Consider the following 13,877-nt stretch of genomic DNA (forward strand, 5'->3'; position numbering starts at 1 on the left):
GCTGCTGGAAAATGTCTTTCCCAAAAGTACTGCCTACCTGAGGCTGGTCCTAGTTGCAGAGTTATGTGAATAATAGTCATCTATTGCATGGAGGGAGATGGCATACAAGGGATGTGCTTTCTGCGGTGTGGAGATTCCAGTGCACTCAGGGAGTGTGGCTCTCTCCACTGTGAGATTAGGGGAGGTGCTTGTTTGTTGGCTGCTGTGGAGGAAAAAGGCTGATAGACCAGTCAGAGTAGGATGGATGCAGCAAAGCCTCTATGGGTTTTGGGGGAAGAAGAGAAACTGCAGCTCTGAAATGACTTTCTGCCCACCCTGCAGGCCTGTGCCCAAGCACCTGCACACGCCGGGCAACAACGGCCGCTACAGCACCATCCAGTGCCGCATCTCCCACTCGGCGCTCACGTCCCTGCTGCGGGACTGGAGCAGCTTTGTGCTGGTGGAGGGCTACTCCTATGTCAAGCTGATCCATGGGTGAGTGGCTCTGACACGGTGCCATGTGGGGAATCGGGCATGTGGCCAGAGCAAGGATCTGGTTAGACCAGTATGTGGTGATGGGCCTGAAGCAGATGTTTACAGGAGAGGATGAGAGCTAGACAAGGGAGTATGAAATCCTGCAGTTTCTGAACTGTTCCATTGTGTTCCAGGCACAGCCCAGAGGGAGAGGGAAGCCAGCTAGGGTGGTTTCTGCATGCTAGAACTGATATGTGGTACTGTGAAGTTGTGTGGGCTGCTTGCCTCTGTGGAGCAGACCTCTGCTTGGTCTGGCATGACAGAGCAGCAAGATCCATGCCATTTCAGCCTTGTCCTAATCCCTCCTCCCTAGGTCTGAGGATCTTACCCCTTCCTCGTTCTATGTGGTACGAATCATCTCCAAAGCTCCCTGCATGGTTCTCCGGCTGGGGTTCCCCATTGGCACACCTGCACAGGCCAGGAACAAGGTGAGAGCTGGCTGTCTGCTTTGTGGGGTAGGAGTAGAACAAGAAGTTCTGAATGTGGAAACGGTGGGTAGATCACAGGCAACACTGGGCAGCTACCCTCTAATAAGTAACTACTATGTTAAGGCTTAGATGGGTTTGAATCTGTTGTAACAGAAAGGGTCAGTTGGGACAAACTTTCTTTGTTAAGTCTATGAAAGATCTAAACCCAAAGACTCGAAGATCAATAGCATAGCTGGTCACATGGATGTTTTTCCCACTGCTTAATTCAACTGTGGAGCTTGAAATGACTCAAAGGTTATCTAGTCTATCCTTCTGGCCAAAGCACAATCAATACCATCTGTAAAGAACAGCAGATACTTGTCTGACTCATCTGTAGAGACCTCTGTGATAGATGTACTACATGTTCCCTGGGCTATCTCTTCCAGTACATGTATATTGAATCTCTTGGGCAGGGAGGAAGTTAATAGTTAAAATGCAAACAATGCCCCACAGAAGCAGTACAGGGAGAGAAAAAAAATTAGTACCTAGGAGATGTTTTCAGGATAAAAGTCTGCCAGAAAGACTTTTAGTAACCTTTTTGTATCAAAAGAAACGGGCTGCCCCACTCAGATGCAGAAGGTGGAGTTTACCACCAGTTACAATGGCTGAGACAAGTCTGAGTGTTCCTAGTTAAAGCATGAGAAAGATGCCCTGCTATTAAGCTATGTGAACTTTTTAATATGAACAAGAAGTTTATCATTAAATCTAGGTCTTTTATCTTCATGAAAGAAATCTTTGGTTTGTCTAACTTAGCTTTAGTGTTTGAGATTAGTCTGAGGAGAAGCTGACAAACATGGGAAGGACCATCTCTTTCTGAGATAATGAACCCAGATAATACTAAATGTTCTGGCACTCTGGCAGATCTGCCCTTTTATGTCTTTAGGGGATCCAGGACTTGGGCACAGGTTGCTGGGCCAACATATGGGCTTAGTAATGCCAAGTGAAAGGTTTTTGTGAAGGAGTTCCCTCTGGCAGGTATAAATCATTATCTATTTCATGTAGAAGGTGTGAGACAAGCACCATACCCTGCAGCTGTGGACAAGCTTCAGGTCATTGCAGGAGGAGCTGTATGTAGGTCATAAATTGTATCATCCACAATATTATTTTTTTTTTGCCTGCCATAGGGCTGATTAACTACCCAGTGTGGAGGATGGCAGTAGAACTTAGCCTGCTTTGTTTAAGGAAAAGGTGTTTTTGTGCTGAGCAATTCAAATTTCCAATGCTGAAGGGAAGGAAAGCAATTCATACAGTTGACTTTCAGAAAGCTTTAGGTGAGACTGTGTAGGGCACAAGTGTAGAACTGTAGGAATGGGGTGTCACAAAACAGGAACTGGCTTGGGGAACAAAGTGAGGAAATTGAAAAAGTGCTCTGTTTCATCACAGCAGAAGCTGTTTGTGATTTTCCCAATCTATTTTTCTAGTCAAAGGGTAGGGAATTCATTTGCAGAAAGGTAACAGGTACTGAGCTGGGGAAATGTGTGGGTGGCACAAAGATATTTCAACCTTTGTGCTTTGGTGACACCTAAGCAGCACAATGGTGGCTGGAAGCCAGTATGGATAACTGCAAAAAAGTGGGATTTGAGAGCTTAAACACAGTTAGTGGTTCTGTGATATCAGTATGAAACCACAAAGGGGTCCCAAGTGGCAGGATAGTGCAGGAAAGAGCTCTTGTTTAACATTTGGGTTTGGGGACATTCCTTTCCTCGAAAAAGACGTAGTAATGATGGGAAAAGTTACTGAAATAATTAGTGTTGAGGAAGATGGAGAGCTGCTGTTCTTCTGTTTGCCTACAACGGTAATAAAAATTGAAAAAAGTTGAACAAAGATCATGGAAGAAACCTAACTGTAGAAATTTCAAATAAAACGCTGGGCTATTGTGGGAATCAGATGCTGGCATGGGTAGAACCATATTCAGAGCTGCTAAAAGCTAAAAAGAGTAATCAGGAAGTCATTGTGGAAGTATCTTGGAAAAAGTTAACCTAAAAAATAACCCAGGCTCCTGAAACCTTTTGCCATAAAGGTTTGACAAATGAACACGATAGTGAGGGAATACATAAGACAGAGCCAGACTGTTCCCACAGCTGATATGGACTAGTTTACATTTACTGTGGGCTGTTGAGGAGAGGAGGAGGGAAGAATGAGGGCGGGTGCTTGGACTGTTTCTGTGGAGGAGCTGGCATGCAATTAATTTGTTTTTAATCTGAGTTTTGGAAGGCAACTTCTTCAGCCTTGAAATAGTCTTGGGAGTTTTTTAACGTTCCTTTTGCTTTTAAAAATACTTGCAGTTGTTAAAATAGGGACCAAAGAGCCTTGTGTCATCTTGATCTTGGTCTTGCTAGTGCCTCAGAAGTAAAATGACCTTTAACTTCTGCTCTTCTGTGTATTCAAGGAGTGTTCTATTCCTTTTGGTCAAGCTCTTGTTCTAGACACTTATTTTGAGTAGTTTATGTCTCCGGACAAAGTTGCTCATGTTTACCTTTTGCTTTTGCCATGACAGATAGTGGAAGACTTACGGGACCGAATCTTGCAGCTGCGCTTTCCCCACAGGGTTCAGAGCAAGGAGGCAACTCCAAAAGCAAAGAGGAAGATGTTGGGCAGTAGTTCTCCCTCCAAATCTCCACCTGTGGCTGGGGCCCAGTCAGCCCTCTCAGACAGACCCTGCCTTGTTGTGCTGCACAAACCATTGGAGAAGCTGCTTATCAGGTAGTGATGGAGTAGCAGGCTGTCAGCACAGCCCCCTTGCCCTGGGAACTGGGAAAGAGGAAGGTCTGTGCATGGTGCTGTCAGTTGTAGGATGAGAGTGCTGTGGATGAAACTGGTGCTTGTTGGGGTGGGTTTGGGTTGCATGGCTGTGAGTTGCAGCAGGGGTTCCTGGTGGACGGAGAGATTTGTCACTCTAAATACGATATAGAAGTAAATTTAGTTACTGCTGTCTGATCAGGATCCTGTGCTGGGCCAGCCATGTTCTGCTGCTGGAAGACGCTGTCCTGGGCCCAGCCAGTGGGTTGTGAATCCAGATAGCTCTGACTCTGAACGGAAAAAAAATACATTTTTTCTATCTCAGCATGCCACACTTCTGCCCTCTCCTAGGTATGAGAAGCTGCCTTCTGACTATCGAGCCCCCTTCGTTCTCAACCTGGAGCATCCCCCCGTGTCTGGTCCCCTCACCATGGTGGCCAATCGCACTGCCTCTTCAACCCTGGCCTCGCTGTCCCGCTACTTCTATCACCAGCGCTGGATCTGGAGTGTCCAGTCAGGGCTGGCACCGGCTGTACCCATCACTGCTGTGGCCCAGCTCCTTTCCACACTCACAGAGTAAGTTGCACACCTGACAGGGGTCCTTTCTCCAAGCTAGTCATGGGGATGCAGGGAAAGAAGGTGGACCTGAGGCCTTATTATAGGTAACAGTTTAAGCTACTCTGCAGAGGATTTTGGTCCTGTACACAGGTTCTAGAGCCACTTGGGTCAGTGCTTTACCCAGTTCTGCAGCTGTAGTTGAGGAGAATGAGAGTCCTGGAAAACATGAAAAAGGGCAAGAGGTGTTACTGTGCCTGGAGCGTGCTGATCTTCACACAGGCTGTTCTGGCAGTGTTGTATCTCCCCATTCCCTGTGTGTAGCTCCCTGTCTTGGGAAGGACGGTGTTTTGAGGTGAAGGGTACAGTCATTCTTGCATTTAAAGCTTACACGATGGGTGGAGAAGTCCAGCAGGTCTGACTTCCTCTCTGTTGCAAGGGTTCGTCTGTCAGAGGGTTTCCACTTTGCATCCAGCGGGGATGGAATTATCAACATGGTGCTGGAGCTGCCCATACAGGTGAGCCTGGGTTCTGTCCTCCTGTGGACACAGTCCCTCATTGCTGGTTCTGGGTATAGATTCACCTTTCTGTGATAGGATTTATCATCCGCTTCTAGCACACAGCCTTGACATGTATAGGGAGAAAGTAAAGCAGCTTGTGGGTTGAGCATTTTTCTGCCTTCATCTGCAGATGAAGAGTTGGTTTGCTGATAGGGTCATGCTGTGCTGGAGGAGTTCTTGGGGTTGGGACAGGCTTCCTCTTTCCACCACTGCTAGTGGAGCTGGGTGATGGGGCTGTGCTGTGTAAGGGGGTACTGGGTAGGGCTCATGCAGTGTCTCCCCTCCAGATTGATGGCTCGACTGAGAGCAGCAGTGACAGGGAGAAGCACACCTGTGTTGTCCAGTACATCCTCTTCCCGCCCCACTCTACCTCCACCAAGGACAGGTGAGGCCGCTGTTCTGCTCCCAAGGAGGGCTGGCAGTGGAGTCACGGCTCCAGACTTGCCTTTTGCAGTCAGTGTGTGTGGAAAGGAGGGGGACCTCCACAATCCAGTAGAGATAACCAGTTGTCATGGATTGATCACCAGGTCGCTGGGGCTTCGCTTGCCAATCTTGGGTTCCTGTGGCTCCTCTCACAGCTGTGAGAGGAGCTGCAGTGGGCTGCTAGCTCTGTGCCGTCTCACAGCACTTTCCTTTTGATTTCCCTCCAGCTTTTCCACAGATGATGACAATGATACAGAGGTAGAGGCCATTGAAGTGGACACAGAACTGAACCTGGTCACTGAGTGCTGGGTAGAGCCACAGAGTGGCCATGTCCACAGTACTGCTGAGAACTGGAAGCACCTCCATGGCTTGCCCTACCAGAAAATACCTAAAGCAGTGAGTCCCTGAAAGGGGAGGGGCTTGGGCTCTTTTGAGGAGGGAGAAGGCTTTAATGCATCACGAAACTGCAGGTAAATACTGAGGGCCAGAAGGTATGGGAATGCTAGTCACAGAAGAGTCTGAGATTTCTAAAAGAGGAACTGGCCACTGGCCATAAAAGGTTTCTGGATTGCAATGCCGTGTATGTGACACTGCTGTGGGATAACTGGGAAAATGCAAATTATTTTGTGAAGAGTCATTCCATTGGAGGGGAGCAAGCTGGACCAGAGCAGGGACTGCAGGTAGTACTGCCAGCACTCCTCCTGAGGTGAAAACAGGCTAAAGGGCTGGTGGAGAAGGAGGGGGCCATGAGTGAGAATAGGGCAACTCAGGGAACAGGTTTATGGGTGTTCCCTCTCCTTACTTTTAGACTCTTTTCTTCTGCATTTGTGGGTAATAATTCTGCACAAAGTGAGCCTTGACTGCTTATTGCAGCTGTACCCCCGGGACCTTGCGTGCATTGCCACCATGCTGACCTTTGAGTACATCAGCCAGTTGTGCCAGAACAAGGAGTGGGTCTGCCCTCCTTCAGACACCAAAGCTGCTGAAGGTGAGTCCACCATCTATGTCCTAGCAAGCTTGATGGAGCAAAGAAGCAGCTAGGTCTTGAATGTCTCAGGACCCGTAGAAGTTCCTGGAAGTTGGAACAGGTATTTTGACAACTTTGTAGACTTTGATGTCTGTGGGTCACTTTGTTGCACTTACACTAAGCTGGCAGAGAAATTATTTCATCCTGGGAAGGCCTAAAAAGCGTTGAGGCTTTCTGCCTAGGCTGGAGAGGCAACAAGGTGACCTTGCTTGAGGGGGGTTGGTCCAGATGACCTTTCCAACATCAACCATTCTGTAATTTTGTGAGAGGAGCTGACTTAAGGAGCAGGTGGAAGATGAGCTCATATCTTCAGTAATAGGCCTGGTGTGCCTGAGCAAATGATTTTATAGAAGTTGTAAAGGATGTAAAGAAAGAGCTCCTCTGTTCTCAGTCACAAGTCACAGTTCCCAGAGCAGTTTGTGAGATGCTTGTTTTCTGGTGGTCCTGTTCATCTCTGTTGCAGATCCAGACATGGGGCCTGGCTTTCGAGTGCATGAGATCCCATTCCAGTTCAACCTCATGAAGCTGTTGCCCAGATGCCAGCAGGTGGAAATGTTCTTTCTAATGCTGACAAAAGGTAGGTACCTCTTTACCACCTGCCCCTTCTTGTCCTCCCTCCTATGGGCAGCCTGCTCCATGTGCTTTTCTCCCTGGGCAGCAGCATGTGAGCACTGTCATGCCTCTTTTAGTAGCTTGATGCTGTCCTTCCCAAATCTGCAGCCCCAGGGCTGTCCAGCTATATTGCTGCCTTTCCTGGGATGATAATTTGTAAGAGCTGCTTTTGAAATCCTTAAACCTAGATAGTTGCTTTGTGGTGGTGGTTTCTAGTGTGTACCCCCAGCATCTCCACCACAGTTACAGTAGCAGTGTGGGTCAGTGCAGGGTAACTAAGGATGCCAAAACTACAGGGCCTCCTCAACACTCTCCAAGTCGGTCTTGCAGAGGTGCTGGGGAAATTCCTGGCTGTGTGGAAGTGTTGCTTTGCAAAGGGCTGTCTCCTGGGGTCCTGGGCAGATGGTGGCTATGGAAATGCTGTCTCTGAAGCTGCCATGGTTCCATTTTGAAGCAGAGCATGAGGAGGTGACCAAGGACTCTTCGTTTGTGCCCAATGAAATGCTACTAAACCTCTTCCACGGCTGCCTTCAGCATGACCTCAGTGACCGGGAGATCCCCATGGCTGATGCCGATCATGTGGCTTTCATGGAGCAGGTTCTGCAGCGGGATCGTGATGGCCATCAACCCCCCTTCGCGCTCCCTGTGATCAGAGGTAAGGACCAGGAGTGTGGCAGTAGTGACACCAGGAGCAGTGAGCTGTTTCGGGAGCATTGCTTTCAAGTCTCATCTTCAGCTGGTGTTTCTCAGGTTGTTTTCTTTGTGCTTCATTTCAGAAGAAACCTTAAAAGCTTCTGGGACCCTGGAGCAGCAGGATGCTTCTGCGTCCTATCATCTTGTTGGCAGTAATGGTACCAGGGATATGACTGGCTCCACAAGTACTCTGCAGGTACTGCTGTGCTGCTTTCTCCTGACCCCCTCGGAATGCAAGGCAGCAGCTGTTAAAGAGCAGGAGAGTTAGAAGGGCTGAGAAAGATTGAAAGGCAGCTGGTTTTCCCCATCTTTGGCAGCAGTTTAAGCTGTATCCTGTGGCTGAAGTCAAGCAGGAATCTAGAAGGTATGTGGATAGTTGCATTCACTATGGGCCAAGCCTGTTACAGCAGCGCTGGTGCTGTGCTGCAGATTGCTCTGAAACCATGGGCAGTCACTGCCTAGAGGTCAGAACTGGCCCCAGCAAAGCTGGCTAAGCATCTCCTGACTGTTGTGCTATACTCCTGGCGCCAGGCTGCTCCCAGAATGGTGACTTCTAGAGCCAGGCTGCAGAGGTGACCAGGGTGATTTCAGCACTGTGTCAAATAGCAGTCGTGGAAGAACTTGTACTGTGTGGTTGCTCCCTGCCTCAAGGCGGGCCTGTGCCATATGCTATGAGTTTACCCAACTTCTGTTCTTCCCTCAGAGCCTTGGCAACACAGAGCTGCCTGAGGATGATGTGACACTGAGTGACACAATGGGGCCCTTTCCCCCTCAATGGCGATGTTATGCCAAGCTGGTCAACCCACAGCACGTGTTCCTGACCTTCCTGCCAGCCACCTTTTCAGGTGAGGGGGTCTGTTGTGGGGAGCAAGAGGAGGCAACAGTCCTAAGCACCTCCTCAGGAAAACAGAAAAACCAGGATCAGCTCTTGTAGGGTGGAGAGAAAATTGAACAGCAGAGTTCATGTGCAGTCTTTTTGCACCACATGGCCAGGAATAGAATAGTGCCAGGTGTTGAATGTCCTGCTCTTCTCTCCTTGGATGTGGTGCTGCCCACATAGGGTTTTCAGGCAGGGGATGTGGTGTTGAGTTGTTTACTGGCTGCAGCCATTTGGACTGTTTTCCCAGTAGGGTTGTTAATGAATGGAGTAAGGAGATTGCTAACGGGATGGTCTGGAAGAGTCCCTGCTTCTGGGCATTGGCACTGGTCTGGCTTCCACTGAGTCACTGGTGAAGTCTGCTAGGCTCAGGTGAAACTGCTTCTACACACAAAGAGGTAGCAGGAAATCAGCTCTCTTGGGAGTGTAGATTGAGGGGTTAAGCTGTTTTCACTGGACAGAGGATGATTTTATTTTCTTTTCCTCCAGATGTACAGAAGCTGATGGCTTGTGGGCTGGACAAATCTCCGAAAGATGAGTGTCAATCTGGAGAAGATACCATGGGACCTGTCTGTGCCGAGCGAGTCAGGGCTGAAGAGGGGGATGCTGCAGTGCTGTTACCAACCCTCAGCATAACACCAGCCCAGGGTACTGACAGCACCTTGTTAAAGTATTGGTATCCTTGCTAATCTTGAGCATACTGTTGAGCAGATTAAAGCAGGAGGAATAACAGGCTGCTGCAGCCTGGCAGCTCCTGCCTGGCAGTCAGCAGAGTCAGTACAAGAGGCACAGTGATGTTCATGGGGATATGAAGGAGTGTGAGTTGGGTGCCCATGGCCTAAGGTTGGTTCCTTGTGGGCAAGGAGGTTGCAGGTAGATAGAAGCTACTAGGAATGGCAGTAGTGGGCTGCAGTGGAAAGTCAGTGTCTCTCATTTCATGATCCAGACTGGCACTGTCAGCAGCACATTGTCTTAGGGAGAAGGGCACAGTTCTTGAGGTATATGGGATTTGATTGCACAGCCCCTAGGGCAGATCAGCCATGCTTGCAGTGAGGATGAAGGGTTGTGCTGCTGCAGGAGGCAGTGGTGGTGGTGATGAGCAGTTCATGGCTGTGAAGAAGGGGATCAAGGTGGCCAAAGCACTGGGCTGAGTGGTTGGGTGCTGGGTGAGGGTGAGTGGTGAGAAGCTTGAAAACCCAATGTCTAACTGTGATGCTTCTGTGAGAGCTGTGATGTCTCAGACAGGAACGAGGAATCATCAGAGGCCTTTGTCTTAGAATTGTTTCTTTTGCAGAAGTGAGCCATGACCCTGGGGAGCAGAGTGGCCCCTCCCGGAGAGATGTGCACATCTCCTTCTGTCGCCAGAACTCACAGTCTGAGCTGGGCGAGTGCCACCGGTTTCGCTGCCCCATTTACATCTACAGCTGCTCTCTGGAGCTGTTACGGGAGCAGCTCGTCAGCCCACGGGCACACCGCCCTCCTCGGGACATCTTTTTCAGGTGATACCAACCATACTTGGTACCTAGACAAAAACCAGAGGAGTTTCCTTGACAAGAGGCTGGCTCCAGCCCTGCCGTCTTGACTTGGCTTGGCCTCTCTACGTTGTAGAAGCCACTGCCTGTGCATGCCCTAGGCTCTGCTTTACTGGCACCAGAGCCATTTACAGTCTAAAATGTGCTTCATTGGTACTACAGGTCATGGTTCCTCTTTTCCAGGTCCCAGTCTCTGGAACGTCCTCCAACTGCTGCTTGGCTGGACCACAAGCACAAGGAGTTGGTGACTTACTGCACGCTGCTGCAGGAGCACTCCCACCAGTGCTATGTGAAAGGTGAGCAGCAGCACAATGGGAGCTGTGGCAGGGCTGGGGTTGGACCCCGCATCTTCTTCTAAGAAAGCAATGTCTTATTTTCCTTGTGATCTTACTCCAGGCAAAGGGAGGAGCTGTGGGACTGATGTCCCACCAGGAGGGATTTAAAGATGCCTCTCTGCATTCCCTATGGGCCTTGCAGCATCTGTTCCTAAATCTGTGGAGTGCTGTGAAGGAGCATCCCTTCTTTGATGCCTTGCTCTCACCTTCAAGGTGGCAGATCCCATGGGCACTCTGGTGTCACCCAAGCCCAGACTAACATGTAGCATTAGGTGCCCTGGCTGCCTCCTGTCTCTCCAGGTCTGTGTGGGGACATGGTGAAGATCTGTATGTAGCCACTGCCTGACTCCCACAGCCTCACATCCTTGCCATGGAGTGCTCAAGCACTGTGTTTATCTGTAGGGCTGTTCAAGAGCCTTCAGCAGTCACACAGTATCAGCTCCCAGGACCTGCTTACTGCCATGGATTACTGTGAGGAGCTGCTCCAAGAGATTGATATCACCAACTTCCTGCTGACGGTGTGCAGCCATGTCCGCTCGTTCCGAGAGAGCCATCAACATTTCCACACACACTCCAAGACAGCCGGCTTCCAAGTGGGCAGCATGGAGCAGGAAGAGGAGCAGAGCTCTAGGGAACGAGGTGTCTTGGTCTCTGAGTCAAGGTAGCAACCCACCAGAGTCTTGCTTCTGTTCTTAGCATTGTGCCAGGACAAATCTTTCTTCAAGCGTATTTTAGTGCTTGCTAGAAGGAATGCTGTAGGGCAGAGTCTAACAGCCACACAGAAGAGCAGATATTTACAGCGAGATACCCACCTGGTGGGTATGGTGTTCACCAGGACCTTCTATTTTTTAGTCTCTGGTGACATTCATCCTTTCTTTCTCTTGTAGTCTTGGCTCATTACTGTCCCATCTGGCCTGAGCTGGAGGGCAGTTTGTCTGCAAGCCTTGTTTCTGGAGAAATTGTGCATCTCCTGCTGCTTGACTCATTTGAGTTTGCTGTTGACTCTAGTGTAAAAGACAGCTTTGTTATCCTTTTCTAATGAATAAAGTGTCACTTTTTTTAATTAAAACTCTGGAAAAAATGCACAAGAGATAATACCAAGGCAGAATTGAAATATGCTAAACTTCTGTCTTATTCCTTAGGGTATTTATAAGATTTGTATTGCCTCTGAAAACTTCAGGGGGGAAAAAAGTGCTATGCCTTAGTGTCAGTCAAAGAAACACTTAGGTCCTTTGTCCTCAGCACAGTTCCTTGATGTGAATTCACTAGCATTTGTTGGGAATCTCCAATGCTATGTCATCTTATAGTATAAATCATTGAGGTGAGACTGTGGTTTTGAAGAAAGCTTAGTGTTTGAAATCAGGTGACTTCAAGTGCTGCTTTCCCCAAGAAAAACTGTGGGAACATTGTTTTTGTTACAGGATATTATGAATCACCTATCCCAAAGCAAGCTGCATAAACTTTTCCTGAAGGGTGTATATATACATTGTGACACATTGCACCCAGCTCTGCCACCTCTATCACCGGAGTACCTGCAGAGTGCTTTGACCAGTCGACATCCCACTCCCCAGATTGCTTTTTCTGAGTTTTAGGATCTGATTCTGCCATGGAGCTGCTGAGTGGCCATGGGCCTGAGCTTTGCTGCCCAGCCACTGGGGTGCTGGCATGGTGGTGCTTGCTGTGAGGTGCTCTGAACTGGCTGCTGGTAGTTCAGGTTGCTGCAGGCCTGTCCCTGTAGTCTGTGTCTCTGTTTCCCAGGCAGGGTGTGTAGTGTGGTGTACAGGCATGGCGATGTGATCAGCATGGTTAAACTACCTCAGGCCTGGCTTCAGACAGCATGAGGCCTTATCTGGGCACATGGGTGGCTTCTGGGCTGTGGAGTTGTGGGCATTCAGGTTGTGTTGACACTGATGAGGTTTGGGGAGCTGGGAGGTGGGATACTGGCAGGATGGATAGCACATAAAACTTGTGTCATTTCTCAATCTGCCTGCCTGACCTGTCCACAACCCTGTCAGTGCTGAAATGGAGGACTACAGTGAGCAGGACTCCCATAACATTGCCAGCCCCACGGAGGAGCCAAAGAGCAGCGTGGGCACCAGCTGCTGTTCAGAATTTCCCCTCTCACTGCTGGAAATTGGACAACCCTGCCAGGCACACCCAGACTTGCATAAAATTATCCAGGTGAGGAATGTGCAAGCTTGACCTGGCTTTGACAGGAGGGTGTAGAGTAGGATGTCTGCTTCATATGTGGGATTTCTCTTTTAGGAAAAATTCCTGGAAATTGGAAGTTTACATTTCAAGCCAGTGCCATCAAATCCTCACTATTTCTTCTACTGCCCACCATCAGCCAAGAAAGAGGTAGGCATGGGGTTGTCCTGGCAGGCACCTTGTGGGGTAGCTTTGCTTGGTGTCAGATCTGGATTTGGGGCTGGCAGACCCATGGGTAGACTGAGTCCCTGAAGCTCCCATCAACAACCTGCTGTATTGCCTGGCATGGTTCTAGTATGTGCCCTTTCTCTCTCTGTCTCAGGAAGAGGCATCTCGGGATCAGGCAGACAGGAAAGGCAGTGAGGACATGGAGGGATCAGAGGCAGAAATGGCAGCTGAAGAAGGTAACATTTACTTGCTCTGCCTTGGAAAAGAAAATGTCTGTCCATGTGATAATGCTTTTCGGGGCTAGGTGTGTCTGGTGGGGCCTTTGGAGATGTGAATCAGGTTTGCTGACAGGGAACCTGTATCAACAGGAGCTGTGTCTGGATGCTGCATTGCCACAGAGAGTGACCCAGAGCTGGAGGTGGAGTACCGTGAGAAGCTGGAGCATGAGTTCCCAGACACAGATTCCCTCTCGGACTCCAACACGGTGAACCAGGATGACGACTCCTTCAGTGTGCTGGGAGGGGACTCTCTCAATGAGCAGGAGTTCCTGGAGCAGGAGATGCCCCCACTCTTTGTGCACCTGACCTGCTCAGTGAAGCTGCGTAGCCAGCACAGCTCCATGCCTGTGCAGTCCCTGCCAACTTGTCTAGGTAAGAGCAATCCTTGCTGGGAGGTTAAATAGCAGTAGTGCTTCAGTCAGGTCCCTGCTCGGTGAGCAGCCCCTGGAACAAACATGCTGTGTCTTAAACGGCAGTCTCTCTGGACCAGCCTTCCCTGTACAGAGCCCCCAGGGTTTGCCATCATCAGACAAGGGCTTTTTTACCAGGTCTCCCACTTGCTGTGGGATTGGTCATGGAAGGTTGAAAGGATCATGGAAGATGATGGTGGCCTTCTTGAGCCTGTCCAGGTGTGTGTGACAGCCACCTCTTGCAGTCTCTGTACTTGCCACCAGGCTGGGTATGTGTGTAAGCAGAGATGTTTGTTGCTTGAGTCCTTTGGTTTGTGATCTCTCCTCAGGGGAAGTTCTGGGCTGCCTGGAAAGCTGCCAGGGCTTGAACACCATTGACTTGGGAGACCTCTGTGTGACCCTGGACATCTTTGTGTTGACACTGCCTCTGGAGATAGAAGTTGTGAACACAGACATCCTCCACAACAGGTAGGTGGAAAG

At 49.4% G+C, this 13,877-nt stretch overlaps 1 protein-coding gene across 9 annotated transcripts in view; it reads left to right on the forward strand.

Moving 5' to 3' along the window:
- SZT2 (SZT2 subunit of KICSTOR complex) overlaps positions 1-13,877 on the forward strand; it is a 54,562-nt gene that overhangs the window by 15,233 nt on the left and 25,452 nt on the right. For 6 of the 9 annotated variants that reach the window (XM_032117224.1, XM_032117226.1, XM_032117230.1 and 3 more), the window contains exons 13-33: positions 322-474; positions 827-941; positions 3,478-3,683; positions 4,071-4,295; positions 4,714-4,792; positions 5,122-5,219; positions 5,485-5,653; positions 6,131-6,245; positions 6,748-6,861; positions 7,351-7,551; positions 7,673-7,785; positions 8,293-8,434; positions 8,956-9,114; positions 9,761-9,965; positions 10,182-10,294; positions 10,736-10,994; positions 12,349-12,514; positions 12,599-12,691; positions 12,864-12,945; positions 13,078-13,359; positions 13,727-13,865. In XM_032117224.1, the coding sequence (XP_031973115.1) occupies positions 322-474; positions 827-941; positions 3,478-3,683; positions 4,071-4,295; positions 4,714-4,792; positions 5,122-5,219; positions 5,485-5,653; positions 6,131-6,245; positions 6,748-6,861; positions 7,351-7,551; positions 7,673-7,785; positions 8,293-8,434; positions 8,956-9,114; positions 9,761-9,965; positions 10,182-10,294; positions 10,736-10,994; positions 12,349-12,514; positions 12,599-12,691; positions 12,864-12,945; positions 13,078-13,359; positions 13,727-13,865 (3,228 nt within the window). The remainder of the gene's footprint in view (positions 1-321; positions 475-826; positions 942-3,477; positions 3,684-4,070; positions 4,296-4,713; positions 4,793-5,121; positions 5,220-5,484; positions 5,654-6,130; positions 6,246-6,747; positions 6,862-7,350; positions 7,552-7,672; positions 7,786-8,292; positions 8,435-8,955; positions 9,115-9,760; positions 9,966-10,181; positions 10,295-10,735; positions 10,995-12,348; positions 12,515-12,598; positions 12,692-12,863; positions 12,946-13,077; positions 13,360-13,726; positions 13,866-13,877) is intronic. The other 3 variants (XM_032117225.1, XM_032117233.1, XM_032117229.1) reach the window with 1 other exon arrangement.

The sequence above is a fragment of the Corvus moneduloides genome, chromosome 9, assembly GCF_009650955.1.
Source record: "Corvus moneduloides isolate bCorMon1 chromosome 9, bCorMon1.pri, whole genome shotgun sequence".
Taxonomy (NCBI): Eukaryota; Metazoa; Chordata; class Aves; order Passeriformes; family Corvidae; genus Corvus; species Corvus moneduloides.